At 61.3% G+C, this 20,895-nt stretch overlaps 1 protein-coding gene and 1 long non-coding RNA gene across 9 annotated transcripts in view; one reads left to right on the forward strand and one right to left on the reverse strand.

Moving 5' to 3' along the window:
* The first annotated feature begins 11,820 nt into the window (after positions 1 to 11,820).
* LOC116960109 lies at positions 11,821 to 16,251 on the forward strand. The gene is made up of 2 exons (XR_004406200.2): positions 11,821 to 14,683; positions 14,788 to 16,251. It is a non-coding gene; the product is annotated as an uncharacterized LOC116960109 (long non-coding RNA).
* Positions 16,252 to 16,673: 422 nt separating this feature from the next.
* Positions 16,674 to 20,895, reverse strand: part of NRF1 (nuclear respiratory factor 1) — a 71,242-nt gene continuing 67,020 nt past the window's right edge. For all 8 annotated transcript variants that reach the window (XM_042792171.1, XM_042792169.1, XM_042792172.1 and 5 more), the window contains one exon: positions 16,674 to 17,374. In XM_042792171.1, coding sequence (XP_042648105.1) covers positions 17,211 to 17,374 — 164 coding nt within the window. In that variant the 3' untranslated portion in view covers positions 16,674 to 17,210. The remainder of the gene's footprint in view (positions 17,375 to 20,895) is intronic.

Below are 20,895 nucleotides of genomic sequence, written 5' to 3' on the forward strand. Positions count from 1 at the left end.
GCGTGGCTGGTGCTTGATCGCTGAGAGCTTGCTCTTGCAGGAAGGACCCTGGACCTTGAGGCGCTGACTCTGCATCCCACCACGGCTTCACCCAGGGCCCATCTGCACCGGGCCAAAGCCGTCCCAGGGCATCTTCTGATTTTTAGGGTCTTGGGCTGGAACTGAGGGAGCGGTGCAGCCACGGGGCATCGGTCCCTCCACCTGCGCAGGCACTTGGCGTGGATTTATTTCGAGGTCTCTTCTTGCAACAGGACGAGTCGTTACAGGTAACGCTGCCCGAGGCGCCGCAGCCGTCGCTGGAGCTGTGTTTGGTGTCCTGGGCTGGTAATTACAACAGGGGTGGCTGTTTTCTGTCTAATCCCACATGATTTTGGCTAGATGTTACATGGGGATGGGGATAACGTACACAGGGGATGTGACGGGGAGTGGGAGCAGTTCAAAGACCCCCGAGTTGGTGGTTTGGGGGTTTTGGGTGAGCCAGGGAAGGGGACGCCAGCCTGGCACCTGCCTTGTCCTCGTCGTGGTTTAGCTTGCTGCAGCTGCTGTCCCAAATTTGCCGGTGAGGAGCAAAACCTTCCTCTCCATCCTCCTCTTCGCACCCTTCCCTTGCTCCGGCCGGAGCCGTTTGTCACCCCAAGGACCCAGCTCGGCGACAGGGTTGGCGGGTCCGTGTCGTGCCAGTGCCACCTGCTGCCAGCACCCAGCCTGGCAGCCCTGAGCACCTTCGGGTGACGCTGGGGGGGCAGGGGGGGTGGGGACACACCGTCCCAGTGCCACCTCCTGGGGCCACCAACCCTCCGGGCTCTGCCCCTTGCCCTGGGAAGGGAGCAGGGAAGAGGGGGGGGGGGGGAACAACCCTATGCACCCCCCGCTGTGTGTGTGTGTCCCCCCTTTTAGGGTGGCTTTTAGGGCCGGCTGGGGTTGGCACTGTCCCCTCTGCCCAGCAGGTGGCCCTCATGCCACACCAGTACCCTCCCACCCTTCCCAGTACGGCTGGCCGCGGTGCTGGGTGCTCTCCCAATCCCCTGGCTGTGGTCCCATCGCTGCTCTGTCCCCACTGTCCCCTGGGTGCCAAGTGCCACCCGCTGTCCGACCATCCTCCCTCGGGGTTTTGGGCTCGGCCCGAGTTCCCACAGGGCCCCAGGAGGTGGGTGCTGCTTGGGGGGGGGGGGGGTCAGTGGTAGGGCGGTGTGGGGGACAGGGACCCATAGGTGCCAGTGGGCGCTGCTCGGTGCTCCTGGAACCAACCCTGAGACCTCACCCTGCATCGTCTGTGCCGATGCTGAAGGACATCGAAGGGCAAAGCCCCGAGCCTGGGGCCCCCACCCCCAGCTCTGGGTGCCATCCCCAAGGGACCCTGGTTCCTACCACCACAAGGCCCTGGGTCCCATCCCCAAGGGGCTCTGGGTGCCAACCCCGCAGGGCTTTGGGTGCCATCTCCACAGGGCTCTGGGTGATGTCCCCATGGAGCTCTGAATACATTCCCTGTGGGGTGCTGGGGGCTGTACCCAAAAGGGCCTGTGAGTGCCTTCATCACAGGGCCTTGGGTGCCATCCCCAAGGGGCTCTGGGTGCCATCCCCATGAAGGTTTGGGTGCCATCCCCAAGGGACCCTGGTTTCTACCACCACAGGGCCTTGGGTGCAATCACCAAGGGGCTTTGGGTGCCATCCCCAAGGGACTCTGGTTGCCATCCCTCTGGGGCTTTGGGTGCCATCCCCATGAAGGTCTGGGTGCCATCCCTGTGGGGCTTTCAGTGCCATCCCCATGAAGGTCTGGGTGCTGTCCCCAAGGGGCTTTGGGTGCCATCCCCATGAAGGCCTGGGTGCCATCCCTGTGGGGCTTTCGGTGCCATCCACAACGGGCTTTGGGTGCCATCCCCAAGGGACTCCGGGTGCCATCCCTCTGGGGCTTTGGGTGCCATCCCCATGAAGGTCTGGGTGCCATCCCCAAGGGGCTTTGGGTGCCACCCCCAAGGAGCTCTGGGTGCCATCCCCATGAAGGCCTGGGTGCCATCCCTGTGGGGCTTTCGGTGCCATCCACAACGGGATTTGGGTGCCATCCCCAAGGGACTCCGGGTGCCATCCCTCTGGGGCTTTGGGTGCCATCCCCATGAAGGTCTGGGTGCCATCCCTGTGGGGCTTTCGGTGCCATCCCCATGAAGGTCTGGGTGCCACCCCCAAGGGGCTTTGGGTGCCATCCCCAAGGGGCTTTGGGTGCCATCCCCATGAAGGCCTGGGTGCCATCCCTGTGGGGCTTTCGGTGCCATCCCCATGAAGGTCTGGGTGCCATCCCCAAGGGGCTTTGGGTGCCATCCCCAAGGGGCTTTGGGTGCCATCCCCATGAAGGTCTGGGTGCCATCCCTGTGGGGCTTTCGGTGCCATCCCCATGAAGGTCTGGGTGCCACCCCCAAGGGGCTTTGGGTGCCATCCCCAAGGGGCTTTGGGTGCCATCCCCATGAAGGCCTGGGTGCCATCCCTGTGGGGCTTTCGGTGCCATCCACAACGGGCTTTGGGTGCCATCCCCAAGGGACTCCAGGTGCCATCCCTCTGGGGCTTTGGGTGCCATCCCCATGAAGGTCTGGGTGCCATCCCCGTGGGGCTTTCGGTGCCATCCTCATGAAGGTCTGGGTGCCATCCCCAAGGGGCTTTGGGTGCCACCCCCAAGGAGCTCTGGGTGCCATCCCCACGGCCATTCAGCCCCTGCAATGGAGGGAGACAAGCCAGCTCTGGCAGATGCTCAGGGCTCTGGTCCTGGGGCTGCTCATGGGGGGAGCGAGGCGTTCCCTCCCCTCCCTGCTTTGTCCCCGCACCGGGTGCCAGGACCTTCCACCCTGGGCCCCCATCCCCCCTTGAGCACCCAGAGGACCTTGGGGACTGCCCTGGCTGAGGGGTGCTGCACACCCATCCGGATGCGACACCTCCCCCCCACCCCAAGGGATGCCAGCGCTGCAACCTGGCCCAGGCTACCAACCCCGGGGGTGGAGGGGGGGGACACACACGTGTGCCTCCGAGCTCCGGAACGGGCACGGAGACGGGCCACTTGCGGTGACCCCAAGGGCCACGGGGGACACCTGAGCCTGCTCCGCCTGCCCCGCGCCGGCTCCGGTTACGGCCCGAATTGTTCCTCCCGACTGGAAGAAATGCCGTCAGCGCCGGCGGATCGGTGGCCATTACTAATGCATGATGCTCCAGCGGGAGACGGCTGGGCACCGACCCCCCGCAGCGGGGCTGGGGCCCCCCCCATCTCGAACCACCTGCACCCCCTCGGGGAGGGCAGGAGGGACAAAGCTGGGTTTAGGGAAGGGTCTTGCTTCTTCTTCGCTTCATCCGGGCCCTAAACACCCAACACGGTGGGTCGGGGACTGGTAAAACACACGTGCCCGGCCGGAGCGCGAGCGCCGTGGGGCTGGAGCCACGACTGTGCTACCAAAGGTACCTTGCCCAAAAAGGACCCTGACACCCACCCCACCACATCCCAGGTGACCAGGAGCGGTCCTACAGGGAACATTCACAGCTCGGTGCATGTTTGCTGACAAATATCTCTGCTCCACAACCGGTGGTTCTGACCCATTTGCAACCAGGGAGCTCTTCCCCCCAATCCCACCCCTTAGCTTTGCTCCTTCACGATTTTTACCTCCTTTTCCCAAACTCCTCTCCTTCACCCCCAGATTTTCCTCTCCCCAGCCGAGCGCGGTGATGCCAAACCCAGCAGCTTCCCCCCTCACCCACCCCAGATCAAGATCCCCCATAAAGCCGGGGGTGGTCTGAGCCACCCGGGTGGGATGCTCATCCCTGTGCCTCCCACCTCAGGGTGACACCCTGCTGCTGACCACCTCCCCATCCTGCAGCTTCAGCCCCATTTTTAAGCCAGGATCTTGGGCTGGGGGGTGGATTTTGCCAGTTCCAGCCTCTCCGGGGCCATAAACCGTGCCGGGGAGGGCTCCCCAGCTAATGTACTTCGGTTGCGCTCCCTCATCCCTCCGCATCAATATTGCATTATCGTTTCCATCCCCATCTGAGCCCAGTGAGGAGCCACGGAAAGAAACCCAGCCCTGGCCGAGCCCCCGCACCGAGCGCTGCCAGGTCTCTGTGCCGGCGGGGCGGCTTTGCCCGACCCCCCTCCGCGTTTCCAGAGGCTCTTCCAGGTCCATCCCTATTAAATATTCGGTTGAGGAACAAAAGAAGACGATTTAAATTTTTAAACAGGGCCATTTGCTCTGCTCGGTTTACGCAGGTTGAAGCCTCAACAAAATTTCGGCCATACCATCGCGGAGCCAAAATATTGATGGTGCTGGGGAGAGGGATGAGCCTGGCGCCGAGGGGCCGAATGCCACGCTTGGGTTGGCACCATGCAGGCCATCAAAGTGCCTCCTGGCTTGGGGATCATCCTGGGGTCTCAGGGGCCATCCCTGGGCATGGGGACCATCCCAGGTTCTTCCTTCCTTGGGGACCATCCCAGAGTCTCAGGGGCCATCCCTGGGCATGGGGACCATCCCAGGTTCTTCCTTCCTTGGGGACCATCCCAGAGTCTCAGGGGCCATCCCTGGGCATGGGGACCATCCCAGGTTCTTCCTTCCTTGGGGACCATCCCAGGTGCCTTCTGGCTTGGGGACCATTCTGGGGCCTTGGGGGCCACCCAAGGTGACTCCCTGCTTAGGTACGAGCCTAGGGTCTTAGGGATCATCCCAGGTTCCTTCTTGCTTGAGGATCATTCTGGGGTCTTGAGGCCATCCAAAGTGCCTCCCTGCTTGGCAACCATCCCAGGTCTCAGGGATCATCCCTGAGCATGGGGACCTACCAGGGTGCTTCCCTGTTTGGTGGCCATCCTGGGGTCTTGGGGATCATCCTGGCACCTTTTGGGGTGCTTCCCTTCTTGGGGACCATCTCAGAGTCTCAGGAACCATCCTGGAGTCTCCAGGACCATCCTGGACTGTTGGGGACCAGCCTTGCACCTGGGCACCATCCGAGGTGCTTCCCTGCTTGGGAACCGTCCTGGAGTCTGGGGGATCATCTCTGGGCAGAGGGACCATCCAAGATGCCTCACTTGCTTGGGAACCATCCCAGGGGCTCAAGAACCATCCAGGGCTCTTGGGGACAGTCCTTGCACCTGGGCACTATCCAAGGTGCCTCCCTGCTTAGACCATCTCAGGGTCTCAGGGACCGTCCTGGGGTCTGGGGACCACCCTGCACCTGGGGACCATCCAAGGTGTCTCCCTGTTTGAGGACCATCCCTGAGCCGGAGGGACCATCCCAGGCTGTTGGGGACCATCTGGGGTACCTCCCTTCTTGGGGACCATCCTGGAGGGTTCAGAGTCTCTCCTGGGGTCTGGGGACCATCAAGGCTGCCTCCCTGCTTGGGGACCACCCCAGGGACCATCCCAAGCTCTTGGAGACCATCCCAGGGCATGGAGCTCATTTAGGGTGTCTCCCTGTTTGAGGTGACCATCATGGAATCTTGGGGACCATCCCAGTGTCTGGGGACCATCCAAGATGCCTCTTTGCTTGGCAACCATCCTGGGGTCTTGGGGACCCTCCCAGGTCATCTGAAGCATCTGGGGTGTCTCCCTGCTTGGGGACCACCCTGGGCTCTTGGACACCCCCCAGAATGTGTCCTGGCTTGAGGACCATCTCAAGGTTTGGGAACCCTCCTGGGAGACCAGCCAGGGTCCCTCCTTTCTCCAGCACCACCCCAGGGTGCCACAGACACCAGCACCCCAAACACGGCCCCAGTCCCAGCACTGAGCTCAGCCCCATCCCGGATGGTCACCCCAAGATCCATCATCCTCCCCCCCACCACCCTCCTCCTCTCATCCCTCCCTCCCCATTTCCCCCCCATCTCTGTTGGGGGGGGGCTGTTCCCCACAGACCCCCCCCCTTTTCTGCTTCACGGCCCCAAAATGCCTCATCCCAGGGGATGTGACACACACACACACACCCCCCAAAAAAAAAATCCAGGAGGCACCGACCGGCTTCTCCCACCCTCCATCCCGGCTGCCTGCGGCAACCCGATCCCGGTCCCAGCGGGCAGCCTGGCCCCAAACTGGTCGGGCTGGTTTGCCGCACTGGAGCCCAGTGCTGCACACGCACTTTCGGGGAAGGTGGGGGGGGGGGGACGGGGGGGGGGCGGGAGGGGGGGGCTGGCCTGCAGTGACAGCCCCCCCCCTCATTTATAGCTATATATTTTTATATATGATTTGCATCTCTGTAGTTGCGTGGGTGTTGTGAGTTGCGGGTGTTTGTGTGTGATTTGGAGTTGTGTGGGGAGATTAATTGGGGGGGGGGGGGGGGGGGAATGCAGTTTTGGGGGGGGGGATGTAATTTTAGGGGTAGGGGGGGATGCACCGGTGCGGGCCATCCCCGTGGCTCCAGGGCTGGGGTGAAGCTGGGGTTGTGTGTGTGGGGGGGGACACTCCTCCATCACCTCGGGGACAACCGGGGAGCCATACCCCCACCCCCCCAAGACCCACACACATACAGACGGGGTCGTGCCCCCCCCCCCCCCCCCCCCGCCATCCCCCGTCTCCCATCCCCGTCCCCTCGGGGCGGGCGGCGGCAGCTGCGGGCGCGGCGGCGCCTCTCGGGTTGCGGTTTGTGAAGGTGTTGGGGGGCGGGGGGGGATGTTTCAGGATCGTTTTCAGCGTGTCCGTACCCCCCCCGCCCCCCCTCCGGAGAGTGAGGGGGGGCTGGGGGGGGGGGGGTTGTTTAGGGGAGCGGGAAACCGGATCGGCGGCGGCGGGGCGGCTCAGGTGCGCGGCCGCGCTGCCGCCGCCCGCCGGTGTCCGGTGTCCGACAGCCGGTGAGCGGCCCCGACGGCGGCCCCGGGGCGGGCCGGGCCCGGCTATAAAAATCCCCCCCCAAAGAGGGAAGAAACTGCCGGTTGAGGGGGAGTTCAGCCTTTCCTTCCCCGGTCTCTTTTTTTTTTTTTTTTTTTTTTTTTTTTTACCCGCCGTGGACGGAGCCGCCCGCCCCGAGGCCGCGGGGATGGGCGGGCGCCGCCTCCCCGCTCCATTAAGGGAGGGGAGGGATCGGAGCCGGGGTGGGAGGGTGGTGTGTCCTCTCCGCTCGTTTTAGGAGCTGGGAAAGAGTTCGGGGTGGTGGTTGGGGTGGGGGGGGTGGGGGGGTGTCCCACCCTCGGGGTGGATGAAGGGGGTGAAGGAGCTACAGCTCCGGTAGCCCCGGTGGGGCGGCCCCGGGGGTGGAGCGGGGTTGGGGGGGAGCCGGGCTCACCTTGGGCCACCCCCCCACCATTACCAACCTCCCCCCCACCCCACCCCCCCCACCCCCCCCGGGTCCGGCTCCACCTTCCGGGGCACCTGGGCCAATTGGGAGCCGCAGGGGGGAGTCCCCCCGGCGGGGCTAAGGCCGCCGACGCCGCCGCTCCCCGGCACTCGGGCGAACGGCGGGGTGGCGGGCGGCGGCGGGGACCCCTCCCCCGGGGGGCGTGGGGGGAGCGGCGGGGGGTCCCGTGTCCGTCCTGCCCCCCCCCTTCCCTTCCTGAAGCCCCGGAGTGACATCCCCCCCCCCCCGCCTCCTCCTTCCCCGTCGGGTCCCGCTTTGGCCGCCCGGAGCCGGGGCAGCGCCCGGAGCAGAGGTAAGTGCGGCCGCCTCGGCCCCCGGGGGGGGGGGTGGTCGGGGCCGGTTGGGGCCCCCCCGGGGCTCAAGGATCCCCCCCCAACTTTAGTAATCCCCTTCCCCCCGGGTCCCCTTCTCCCGGCAGGATCCGGCCCCGGGGCGGCGTGTATCCCCTCCTTCCTCCCCGCTTTTCCTCGATGTGGGGTTCCCCCTACTTGGGTCGAGCCCCCCCACTTCACCCCCCGCTCCCAGCGCCCCCTTATCCTTCCTGGGGTCCCCCCAAACCTCTGCCGTCGGGGCAGGGGGGGAGGAGGTGTGTCGCAGCGATCGCATCTCACCAGGGCGTAGCAGGCGATAACGAAATGGGGGTCCAGCCCCATCGCCCGCAGCTGCAGCCACCCCTCGGCCGAGGGGGGGTTATTTTGGGGTTCAGGGGTGCGCTCTCACCCCCCCCCCGGTGAGATGTGTCGCTGCTTTGCAGCCCCAATGGCAGCTCCGGTGTCACCAAATAGTGTCCGTAACGAAAGCCCGGCTGAGGGGGACCCTTCAACATTGGGGGGGTGTCCTGTTTTGGGGGGGTGTCCGTGCCCCCCAAACCCCGGGGTAAGTACCCCTCCATCTGCCCCCCCACACCTCCAGCTGGTGCTGTGGAGGGCAGAGGGACCCCCGGCGGGGTCAGGCGTGTCCCCAGCCCTTCTTGGGGACACCGAAACCTCAGTCGGGGCTGGCAGGGTGGGGTCCTGCCCCGGGCTGGGGGATGCTGTGGGGTGAGGGGGGGGTCCCCCCAGGCAGCCAGTGGGGCCTTAATGGGTGTCTCCAGTGCTGCGGCACAAATCTGCCCGGTTTAGCCCCGAAACAAGACTCCTGGCTGCACACGGCAGCTCCATCCCTGTCCCCATCCCTGTCCCCGTCTCCATCTCCATTCCTGTCCCCATTCCAAGCCCCATCCTCGTCCTCGCTTCTGTCCCTGACCGCATTCCCAGCTCCATCCACATCTCCATCCCAAATCCTGTCTCCATATCCATCCCTGTTTCCATCCCTCTCGCCGTCTCCACTGTCCCCATTCCCATCTCCATCCCCATTTTTATCCCCGTCCCCATTTTTATCTCTGTCCCTGTTCCCATCTCCAACCCGCATCCTTGTTTTTATCCCTGTCCCCATCCGCGTTTTTATCCCTGTCCCTGTCTCCATCCCCATTCCCATCTCCAACTCTATCGTCATTTTTATCCTTGTCCGCTTTTCCATCCCGATTCCCATCTCCATCCCCATTTTTATCCCTGTCCCCATTCCCATCTCCATCCCCATCCCCATTTTTATCCCCATCCCTGTCTCTGTCCCCATTCCCATCTCCATCCTCATCCCCATTTTTATCCCCATCCCCGTCTCTGTCCCCATTTCTGTCTCCATCCCTGTCCCTGTCCCCATCCTCATTCCCAACCCCATCCCTCTCTCCATCCCCGTCTCTGTCGCCATCACTGTCTCCATCCCTGTCCCCATCTTCTTCCCCTCCTTGTCCCCAACCCAATCCCATCCCCGTCCCTGTCCCCCCATTCCCCGTTCTCACCCGGGCTTTTCCCAGCCGCCCACTGGCGATGCCCACGGAGGGGGGAACCTGCGCCCACCTAAATCGGGGTGTCGAGCGCAGGCGGGCGCCCGCCCCCACCGCACCCCACGGCAGGGAAGACATCGACAGTGGCCACGGCCCCGAGCCACCACAGTCCCCGTCCCTTGGCGTGGCAGAGGCGGCCGCCGAGCACCATCTTGGTGCCACGAGCATCCCCAGGTGACACCGGTGGCCTTTTGGGGTTGGGGAGGGGGGACGGGTTTTTCCTCCGCTGAGCCCCAAAACGGGAGCCCCCCATGCCAATGGTCTCGGGCCTTGCGGTAGAGCCCACCAGAGAGCTTGGAGGGGGGCTGCCGGGAGGGGGGGTTGGACCCCGGGGAGGGGGGGGGTGGGGGGGCAGCATCCGCAATGCGGCAGCTCCCAACGTCATGAGCCGGGGTGCGGCGGCTCCGCAGAGGGGTTGGCTCAGCCCCCGGGGCTGGCCGGGCCCCCGCAGCCGCAGTGGCCTTGGGCGGAGGCAAGGTGGTGTGGGGGGGACACAGGGACAGGGAGAGCACCCCCCCCCCCAAAGCTGCCACCCCATCCCATCCCATCCCATCCCATCCCACCCCACTCCTCTCCCCCCCCCCAAAAGGTCGGGCGGGATGCGGCACCCGCAAAGCGTTGGGGTGCAGGTAGAGGTGAGGGGGGGGGCGGGGGGGGGCGTCAAGCGAGGAAGGGCCGGATCCTGCCTGGCGCTGGGCCGGGGCCACGCGGGCCGGCTGATGGCAGGGATTAGGCGAAGCCGTCGGTTTCAAAGTCACGCCAAGGATGGCGGCGGGCTCGGCCTCGCCCGTGACACCCCCCCCCCCCCAGCCTTGGGGACCGGTGTCCCCAAGCCACCGCGGCGTTGGGGTGGGGGGTGTGTGTGTGTCCCCCAAGGTGAGGACAGCGCCGGGGCCTTGGAGGGGGCTTCTCTTCTTTTGGGGCTGCTTGGCTGAGCACCGTGGGGCTTTTTTTTTGGGGGGGGGGGGGTGTTGGGGAGGGGTGTGTGTCTCCTCCAGGTTTTTGGGGTGCTTCGCTTTGCTGACGGAGCGCGAAAGGTGGGTGTGGATGGCGGGGACGGGGACAGGGGGGGACACACACACATGTCTGTCCCCACCGGCGTTAACCCCTCCGTCCTCAGCGCTCCCCAAATCACGGGGATGGGCGAGCAGAGCGAGCGCCGCTCCTTGTCAACCCCAAATTCAAGGCCAGGTGGGCTGCGAGGGGCCGGGGGCTGCGTCCTTGAGGGAAGTTGGGGGGGGGAGGATGTGGGGGGGGGGGGGTTCAGCTCCCGCCGCTGGATCCAGGGCACCCCGAGCTCATCCCCGGGGGCTGCTCAGCTCGTTGGGGCCTCGGCTTCGCCGACACAAAGGAGACTTTGTGCCTTCCTCCTCCTCCTCCGCCGCCATGGCTGCTGGGGACGGCGTCGCGGCCAGCCGGGGGGTTCGCAGCCACCCGGGGGGGGTCTTTGCAACCTTCCATGGGGGTTTGCAAGTATTTTTGGGTGGGGGGGTTGCAACCATCCAGAAGGTCTACAACCTTTTTTGGGGGGGTTGAAGGTTTGCGACCTTCCAGGGGGTTCGCAAGCATTTGGAGGGTTTGTGACCTTTTGGGGCGTTTGCAATGTTTTGGGGTTTTTTGGTTCTTTTTTGTTTTGTTTTGGTTTGGTTTTTTTTGGGGGGGGGGGGAGGTTTGCAGCTATCCAGGGTGGTGGCAACCACTTTTAGGGTCTGCAAACATCGAGCAGGTTGGCAACCTTGTGGGGGTTCTGCAGCCATCCAGGGGGGATTTGCGGATATCCAGAAGGTTATGACCTTTTTCGAGGCTGGGGGGGGTGTGTGGGATTTGAAGCCATTTGGAGGTTCTGCAGCCATCCGGGGGGTGGTTTTCAGCCTTCTGAGGGGGTTTGTAATGTTTTCTTTTTTGGGGAGGGGATGTTTGCAAGCTTTTGGGAGATTCGCACCATTTTGGGGGGTTTGCAGCCATCTGGATGCTTTGCAACCGTGCCGGGGAGGTTGCAACCGTTGGGGGGGGGTGGGTCCTGCGACCATCTGGGGAGTTTCCAACCTTCTGGGGGCAGGGGATTTGCAGCCATCCAGGGATTTGAAACCTTCTGGGGGGGGCCAGGGGGGCTGTTGCAATATTTTAGGGGGGTTGGCAGCCTTTTGGGGGCCGGGGTGAGCTCAACCATCCAAGGGTTTGCAACCACTTAGGGGATTTGCAACTTTTTTTGGGGGTGGGCAGGTTTGCAACCATCTGGGGGTGCACACCCCCCCCTCCCCCCCCCCGTTTTGGGGGGTTTGCAACCATCCGGCAGCGCCTGCTCTCTGCAAACCCCAGGCCCGAGATACCTGCAAAACCCCGCAAAAAGGCGGCGGCTGGGAAATGGTTTCCAGCGGCGGGTCCTGCATCGCCCCAAAAATCCCCGGCACCTCGCCCAGCCGAGCTGGGCACTGGCTTTTCCCCACCCTCCCCCGGAGAAGCGGCTTCAGGGCGAGCATCTCCCTTCACTTGGTGGTTTCCGAAGCATTTTTGCCTATTTTTGCCGGCTGATAATAATTTATTCCCTTTTTTTTTTTTTTTAAAGTCTGGAGACCAGGCTGGGGGTGTCTGGCTCCAATTTACAGAGGATTTGAGGGGAAATTAAGGGGGGGAAAAAAAAAAAAAGGAAGGTGCAAGCTCGCTACTCCTGTTCTGTGTATGGCACTGGTAGAATTCACTGTGCAACCCCGCGGTCAGTGAATTACCATAGGGCCATAAACAGAGCAGAGAAAGACCCGCGAGCCCCGCGGGGCCATCGCCGACGTCACCTGGCCCGTTTTGGCACTAGCACATTTTTGCTTTTATTTGTAGCTTTTGAGCAATTATGTGTAGTGCCAATATGGGAGGAGGTGGAGAGAGCAGCGCCGGGGCGGGGGACGGACGAGCATCGGTGCTGGGGAGGTGGGGTCAGCGAGGGGGGATGCTGCTGGGGGTGGGAAGGTGGAACCCACCCTCCCCAAGTTGCTGGGGTGATGGAAGGGTGGCCGTCAGCCCCCATTCATGGGTGTCATTGAGGGGGTGTCCAGCCCAACGTGGTGGCCCAGCCTGTGGTGGCATCTCAGCCAGGCCATGTCCCCATGGTGGCTGTCACAAGGGGGATGGGACCCCCCCCCCCTTCCCCACGCCTTGTCCCCTCCCTCGCCACAGTGGTGGCATCTCCCCAGGGTTGAGATGAGCATCTCCACAGGGGTTGAGCATGGAGGTTTCTGGCTGGATGGATGAAATTATATATATATATATTTTTTTCCTATTTTTTGCAGCTTTCCAGACCTGGCACCATGGCCATGTGTGGGTGTGTGTGTCCCCCCCCCCGGCCCTGTCCCCATGCCAGGGCCTGGCTGCTGAGATGGTGCCGGCGGTGCCCGGCCCCAGGGCTGCCTTTGGCAATGGTAGAACTCACACTGGTGCGGTAGCAGGATCCGGTGGTTCTAGACTTGCCAACTACAGCCCCGGGGAACCGCCGCGGACACGGACCCCTGGCACCCATGGGTGCAGCCGGGCACCCTGTGCATCCCCCCCCCCCCCCCCATCCCCCCTCCCAGAGCTCTGCTGCCAGGCTGGGAGGGTGCTCATGGGGTCCTGCTCCATCCAGTATGGATTTTGGGGAGGGGGGGGATGCAGTGGGTGTCTGTGTGCATGTGGCACAGGGGGGTGGTGATGGTGTGACCCCCCTCCCCGTCAAGGAGGGGGTCTGGCATCTCAGGGTGTCTCCATGAAGGGGGGGGGGGGGATGACACAGGGACCTGCTGGATACTGGTCATTTGAGCAGCACGGCCGCGTGTCCCCGCGTGACTCCGGGCGTTAAGGGCTGATCCGGCCCCATGGTGTGGGCAGAGCAGCTTGGAGCGGGGGGGGGGTGGAATTAGGTGACCAGCTCCTGCCCCAGATCCAGCCCTGACGCAGCCCCCCCACTTCGGGGAAGGGAGTAAGGGGGGAGACTGAGGCACTGGTGAAAGCAGCTGCCACATGTCCCCAGGTGCAGGAGGGATGGGGACAGCTTTTAGGGAGGACGGGGGTAGCACGGGAAGGGGCAGCTCTCTGAGACCTTGGGGGGTGGGGGGGTTGTGCACACCCCCTTCACCCCCCCCACCGTCCCTCCCGGGGCGGCTGGTTGGGATATGTAGGGCAGCGCTGGGTGATTACGGGGCTTTCGGCGTAAGCCCGCGGAGATTGGATCACTCTGGATTAGGCTGCACGCTCAAATCATCCTCCCTGCACCGGGGGGGGGTGGGGAGGGACAGACAGACGGACGGATGGACGGGGTCCCCATCACCCTCCCAGGGTAGGTGGGGGGCTGGGGCGCACAGGTTGTCTGTGTGTCTGTCCATTCATCCGTGTGGTCATCCAGCTAGCAAATGTCCATCTGTCCGTTCAACCAGCTGCCTGGCCGTTGTCTGTACAGCTAGTCATCCCTCTGTCTGTCTGTCTGTCCAAGCCTTTGAACCATCCATCTACCCATCCAGCTGTCTACCCATCCAGCCGTCTGTCCAGGCAGCCAGCCGTTGCTCCATCTACCAGTCCGTCCATCCATCCATCCATCCATCCATCCATCCATCCATCCATCCATCCATCCATCCATCCATCCATCCATCCATCCATCCATCCATCCATCCATCCATCCATCCATCCATCCATCCATCCACCCACCCACCAGTCAGTCTGTCCATCCCTCCCTCCCTCCTACCGACTCAGCAATAGGGCCCTGCCCCGAGGTGGGGGGGGCAGGGGTGGAGCATCCCCCCGCCCCACCCCTCCCATTAGGCCACACCCCCACGAGAAGCCCCGCCCCTCCCCAAAGGCTCCTCCCCCAGCAGTCACCCAAAGGGGAGCTGGTGCTCCTGGGGACCACCCCACCCCACCCCCGGCACCTGCACCCTATTGGGGATCACCCCGAGACCCCCCCCCCCACCCTGCCCCTTCCCAGCTGCACCGGCTGGGCTCATCCTGAGCACCCAGCAGCACTTTGGGGCTGAAATCCTGCAATTTGGAGCCAAATCCTGCCATTTGGGGCCCACCCTGGGCGAAGCAGTGCCGGGGTGGAGGGGGGGGTGGGATGGGGTAGAAGCAACAAACCCCCACACGGGAGCCCACACTTGGGGGGCACCCCCCCCTTCTCTCCCCAGTGCCTGGGCGACCCCCACATAGTGCCTGGGCTGGGGAGGGGGCGCAGGATCGGCCCCCCCCCCAGCTTCTCCCCAACTGGGAAAGACGAAGCGGAGCTTGGGGGGGCCGGCGGGAGCCGCCTCAGCGGGAGGCCCCGACCTGCTTATTAAAGACCGATTAACGAAGATTAAAACCTCCCGGCAGCGTCTGCCGGGCCGAGCCCCTTCCCCCACCAGCGTGGTGGCGGATCCGGGGCCCCTTTGAGGGACCCCCAGCCCGGCCAGGGGGTGTCCTGGGGTCCCCCGGGGTACCGGCATCCCCAGGACGCGGCGCTCGGCCGAGGATCGAGGACACCCACGAGCATCCGCGGGTGCTCGGGTAAATCAGCCGCCCTCCTCCTTCCCTCCTCCTTCTCTTCCCTTCCTTTCCCCTGTCCGTCTGTCCGTCCTTCCAGCCTTCCTCCGCTTTTTTTCTCGCCCCAGGTTACAAGAAACCCGCAGGATTCACGGAGCCAGGGCCGCAACCGTCCCGCGGCCGGAGTTCAAATAAAGCTGCTGAAACCCATCGCTCCGCTTCCCCGCTCCTCCTTGGGTTTGCGCCCCCGGATAATGCGCCCCGCTTTGTCGGGGGGGAGGGACGGGACGGGGGGGGGACGGGACGGGACGGACGGCGGTGGCTGCCGCAGCTGAAAACGGAGGAATTCGCCCCAAAAGGCCAGCTCAGCTCCGGGGTGGGAACACCGGGGGGGGGATGCTCAAGCAACCCCCTGGTTTCCACCCGGCCCCAGGTTGGAAAAGGAAGGAGGTGAAATTGCACAAAGGCAGAATTAAACCCCTAAAATCATCCCGGCATTGAGTGGTTCCTCCTCTCCAGCCCCCAACGTCGCAGCAGGGCAGAGCGGAGCCCCAAAACCCCCACTGAGGAGGGGGGGGGAAGGCAGGATACACCAAACCCCCCCAAAACAGAAGAGCCAGACCACAGGGGTAAACACATTTGTAACAATTTATTGAATGAGGCAATAATAGACACTGGGAAAACAAGGGGGGGGGTCCATGCTCTGCTACTTGCCTGGTTTTTGTCTTTTTTGGGGGGGGGGGGAGGGGGAGGGCAGGGGGGAACCTCTCGGACTAAAAGAACGTCATTGCCAAAGAAACACTGACTTGAAAGCCACCGACATCTTCACGACGACAATAAAAAAATAATAATTAAAAAAAATTAATAATAACAAATCGGAGAACCAGGACTGTTTCTATGGAAAGATCTCCCTCCCCTCATTAAAGTACAGAAGAAAGGTATACAAAGAACATCTGATATTTTTCCATATAAAACAAGTAAATACAAGAATCTGAAAACTTTCTTGAAGGCGGAGCGAGATGTGAAGAACTTTGTTAATGGCCACTTGGAAATAATAATAATTAAAAAAAAAAAAAAAAAATTAAATACCATGCACAACTGCACGCGCGGCGGGGCTGTGGCTGACGGAAGGTTCGGCTGGGGGCTGCCGCTGCGACGCGAGGGTTTAGCCTATGGGAAAGCCAAGTAAATTTGCCAAAAAAACCCCTCCGAGGCCTTTTTTTAAACTCTCCTGGAGAGGTTTTTGGGGTGATGGGGATTCAAAGTCCCCAGCAGCAGCAGAGCTGTGCTGGGAGATGTACGCAGGGCAGGAGCAGGGGGGTGGTTTGGGGGGTGGAGGGGTGCAGAGGGGTCCCCCCGAAGGGAAGGGTTTGCGCTCGCATCCCCTCCGCTGCCTTCAAGGGAAGATTTTCCTGCGGGAATCGGAATCTCCAGGGCCGGGCAGGGGAGGATGGGGGGGTCCTGGGGGGTGGCAGCGGGGCTCCTGGGCGAGGGAAACGTGGGGAAGGGGGAGGCCCCGCAGCCAGAGCCCCTCTGGAGGCGTTTCCACTCCGGTCTAGATCCACGAAAACGGGAAATAATAATAATAATAACAATAATAATAATAATAAAGGAAAAAAAATAATCTAAAATGGCAGATACATTTTTAAGAGCAGAGAAGTAAGAACAGGTCTCCAGTGTGCACCAAGGGGAGCCGAGCGGAGCGCGGCCGGGATCCTCCGCAGCAAAGGTCGGTGAAGGCAGAGGCGGCCTCGCTCGCCGGCGCGGGGAGGGCGGCAGTGGCGCGGGCTCCTGGAAGCACCTTAGCCCTTCCAGAGCTTGCCACCCCCCTGCAGTCACACATGCTTTTTTTCTGTTTGTTTGTTTGTTTGTTTGTTTTGTTTTGTTTTGTTTTTTTCCCCCCAGGAGAGAAGCCTTTTCTAAACTCTTTTCCGTATTTTTTTTTTTTCTGGTTGTGGTTGGTTGGTGGTTTGTTTTGTTTTTTGTTGTTTTTTTTTTTTTTTTTTAATTTTATTTTTGGTTGTTAGTTGTTTTTTTTGGTGGATTTATTTATTTACTTATTTTTTAAATATAGAAGTCCACGTTAAAATCTTTTGAAACCTAATTTGCCAAGTGCGGACGGCGGTGGGCTGTGCCTGGGAGCGGCGGCGATGCTGCTGGAGTGGTTTCAGCCGAGGGCGTCCGTGCTCCCCCCAGGCCTCACCCTGCTCGATCCCAGGCCGGGGGGGAATGGGGGCTAGGGGAGTTGCTTTATTTCACTTTGTTTTCTTTTAAATCTCCTCGAAATGAAAAGTCCCATCACAATTTGGCTTCTCACTCCTACGAAAGCAGAGCGGCGCTATAAAAATGCACTTAACACACATCCTCTGCCAGTATTTTTTTTTTCTTTTTCTTTTTTTTTTTTTCCTTTTAAAAAACCCAAAAGGTTAACAAAACCTTTGCTTCCAAAGCTGGGAGACTCAATGCCACCTGATTGCATCTCTGGAGAGGCGTAAAAAAATTATTCGCGTAAGAGACGAGGAAAATCACCGTGATCCCGCTCTGGGCATCGTCACTGTTCCAAGGTCACCACTTCCACCGCCTGCCCGTCCATGGTGACGGCACTGTCCGCTATCCTCGTGGTAACGGGTGCCATCGCCACCTGAACGGGGCCGTTGCCTTGGGCCAGGCTGGTCACCACAGTCTGGTACATGCTGACGGGGATCTGGACGAGACCTGAGGAAAGAAAAAAAAAAAAAAGAAAAAAAAAAAAATAATTGGAGTGGGGTTGAGAGGGAAGGAGTGGAGCAAAACCAGCACAAGGGATGAGGTTGGTGTGGCCGGGTGCCGCGGAGCTGTCCCCAGGGGCTGCGTTCATGCTGCTCCGGAGACGATCCTTTGGATCGTTGGAGTACTCCCAGCTGGAGTGCTGGGGCCAGCTCGGGGGCCCCCAACAGCAGAAGGACCCGGAGCTGCTCGAGCGGGGCCAGAGGAGGCCACGGAGATGCTGGGGGGGCTGGAGCAGCTCCCCTGGGGGGCCGGGCTGAGAGAGTTGGGGGGGTTCAGCCTGGAGAAGAGAAGGCTCCGGGGAGCCCTTCGAGCGGCCTCCCAGGGCTTAAAGGGGGGACAGGAGAGGTGGAGGGGGACTCTGGGTCAGGGGGTGGGGATGGGACGAGGGGTGACGGTTTTAAGCTGACAGAGGGCAGATTTAGGTGAGATCTGAGGCAGAAATCCTTCCCTGTGCGGGGGTGAGGCGCTGGCCCAGGGTGCCCAGAGCAGCTGTGGCTGCCCCCTCCCTGGAAGGGTTCAAGGCCAGGCTGGACAGGGCTTTGGGCAACCTGGGCTAGTTAGTGGAAGACGTCCCTCTCATGCCAGGGGGGTTGAGACTGGATGGTCCTTGAGGTCCTTCCCAACCCACAGCAGCCTGTGAGTCTGTGCACACAAAGCCAGGAATCAGGGAAGGCTCCTGCCTCCCAGCCGGCAGCGCCCGCGCTGGTGTCATTATCTGCAGTTTGGTGGCCTGGCTGTGCCACTCGCCCACCGTGGTGCCACGCGGGGTGGGATGGGGTAGGGTTGGCTGGCAGCACGGTGAGCTCGTGGTGGGGCTGTCCGGCCGCAGGGAGAGAGAATAAGGAGAGAAAGAAGCAATTTTTAGAGGAGGAACCCAAAGCAGACGCCGGGGTGGCGCAGCAGGTACCTGTACAGCCAACCCTGTCAGGCCGTGTTTTGCTGGAGGCAGGGATTGCTCCCACGTTTTCCTCCCACGTGCCACCACACAGCCTGGCAGCGGTCACTCACAGTTGAGGAATGCACTTCTGAAACCCTTTTTTCCACTTGATTTGCCCAGAACTGGGAACCCTGGGGCTGAGGAAAGGATAAATTTGGCTTCTCCTCCCTGCGATTCTTCCACCCCCTGTAACTCCACACGCTGCTCAAACACCTTCCCACTTCTGCGGCCCAGGAGAAGGATCCCATCGCTGTGCAGACCACAGACCTCCTGCACAGCCCACGCGCCCCAGTACAGCCACTGGCCTCTCTCAAACACAATCTGCTTCCTCCAGCTCCATCCCAGCCAGGTCTGTCTGCCTTCGCACCGAGATGGGTAAAAGGCAGCGTGGGACCAGTGAGCCCTGGCCAAGCCATACTGGCTCCAGGAACTCACACGTGGATATATAACAGAGATAAAAGGAAAGCAAACCAAGTTTCTCAGCTCTTCCCCAATCGTGGATGGATCTGGCAAAGTAAGAAACGCCTTTTTCCCAAGGGTGGCTCAGCTACAGAAAGGGATCAGATGCCTCCAAGCTGAAGCTGGCGAAGCTTCGGACACGTTTTTGGCCACAGAGGAAAGCACCGCTGTGCCAAAAGCGGAGTCCTGGTTAGCTAGGTCACCCCAACCAAGGTGGCAACGAAACAACAAGGCCCCTGAGGATATTCTGAATGATGAAAAGAGGTGGGGAAAATAGCAAGGAGCACTGGTACCGCTCGATACAGCCGGGCAGGGGAAGGGGAACAGCAAATCCTGCAGGCTGGCAAGATAAACCTCATCTTTCTAGTCCGGTATGATCTGCCTGTACCCACTGCTCGCTGTCTTTGGCTTGGCAAAGCATGAGTTTAGCCTGTAAACGCTACCTCGTACGTGACATTTCTGAAACTATCTGCACCTCTGTTGGGGGAAAAAAATAATAAAAAAAAAAAAGAACGCTTCTAGAGGTCAACAAATCCTTCCAGCCAGCAGCATAGGATGGCCAGCCCCTGAAACAGCATTCAAACGGTTTAAGACAGCAGGTTCCTGACCCAGGCTTTCCCCAAAAAGCAGTACAATCTCTTTAGATTCAGGTTTCTGTGGCAGAGAGCAGACCTCTGTCCCGCCAAGGGCACTCGTTTAATAACACGAGGCAGCAGAGCGCGGCTCGGTGTCCTCAAATAACTTACTGTACAGACAGAAAAGCTTACGAGTTAATCGTGCTGACCAGGTGGGTGACCCCGGCGGAGCACAGCGCGCTTTGCAGTCCTTCAACATCCCTCCCCCCTTGGGATCTCAAAGCGCTCTGTGGGTGGGAAAGTTTCATGATCCCCCAGCCAAAGGGCTGCCCCACGCCAGAAGGGTTACAGCCGTGTTCATCCAGTTCACGACCCAACTGAGGAATTGTTCTCCTGGTTGTGGTGGTTCAACGCTCCAGATCAACTTCCCCGCTCCAGACCAACAACCCAACTAAGCCCTTTGGGTTGCTAACCCAAAGGAGACTGCTGGAGCTCTCAAATGACAAATGAGCCCTACCCATGGCCAACCCAAAGACCAGAGTCACCACGACCCTCATGGACCACAGGGCATGCAACACTGAAAGCCTGATCCCTCCACGCTGTTCGAATGTGCGCGTTGGCCAGGGTAGGGCTGCTGCCAAAGATGGGTGCTGTCAAAAGATGGTGAGACATGAAGACCCAACTAGGGTCATCTTTGAAAAGGACGAGTTCATGTCACCCGAGATTTGGCCAAGGCTGGCCACACCTTGGGAGCGCACGGAAGAGCAGGGAAGTCTCCGTGAGAGACGGCGACACGCAGATCCCTTTCTGCATGGGATTAAACTAAATCGCCTCAGCGTCTGACGTAGCGGCCTTCCTGCCAGGGGTGGTAACAAACCAAAGGAGGAGAGGGCTGGAAAGTGTGCTGGGCGTTAAAGCAGAGATGATCGCCCTTGGGAGAGAGACGATTAGACTACTGAGATACTGTAATCAGGTCTAGGATTGGCCCTGCGCTGCATCTGCTCAGACCTGCACCCTGATTAGCCCTAATCTAGCTGGCATATGTTAACCTAAAGCATGGATTTCAGACCCTTTCAATTGTATTAAAACCAGGAAATCCGTTAGACACGAAAACCCCAACTTCTTGAGTCTTTGAAAAATATATATCTGCAAAGAAAGTAGAGCCATGCCGGGGTGGCTCTGTGAGGAACGGGGCACGCACGGAGAACCCCGGCTGAGTCAGGGCAGAGGGATCCCGCTGGATCCCACACGCACCTCACACCGGCTCCTGCCTGGGGAGGGACGACAGCAGAGGCGATGAGTCACGTACCGGGCACCACCGAACACGGCCGCAGGCTCTTGGCAAGCAGGAAGATGTAACCGGGCTGTGCGCTTGCTTCCCCCCCGCGAAGCCTCCCCGAAAACCCCACTGGAAGGAGCGGTGGGCCAGACACGAAGCCCAGGCACCTCCATCCACCCCCCTGCCCATCACCCGTTCCTGGCCACCAGCCTCACCT

The sequence above is a fragment of the Tyto alba genome, unplaced genomic scaffold (genome assembly GCF_018691265.1).
Source record: "Tyto alba isolate M040663 unplaced genomic scaffold, T.alba_DEE_v4.0 Super-Scaffold_2, whole genome shotgun sequence".
Taxonomy (NCBI): Eukaryota; Metazoa; Chordata; class Aves; order Strigiformes; family Tytonidae; genus Tyto; species Tyto alba.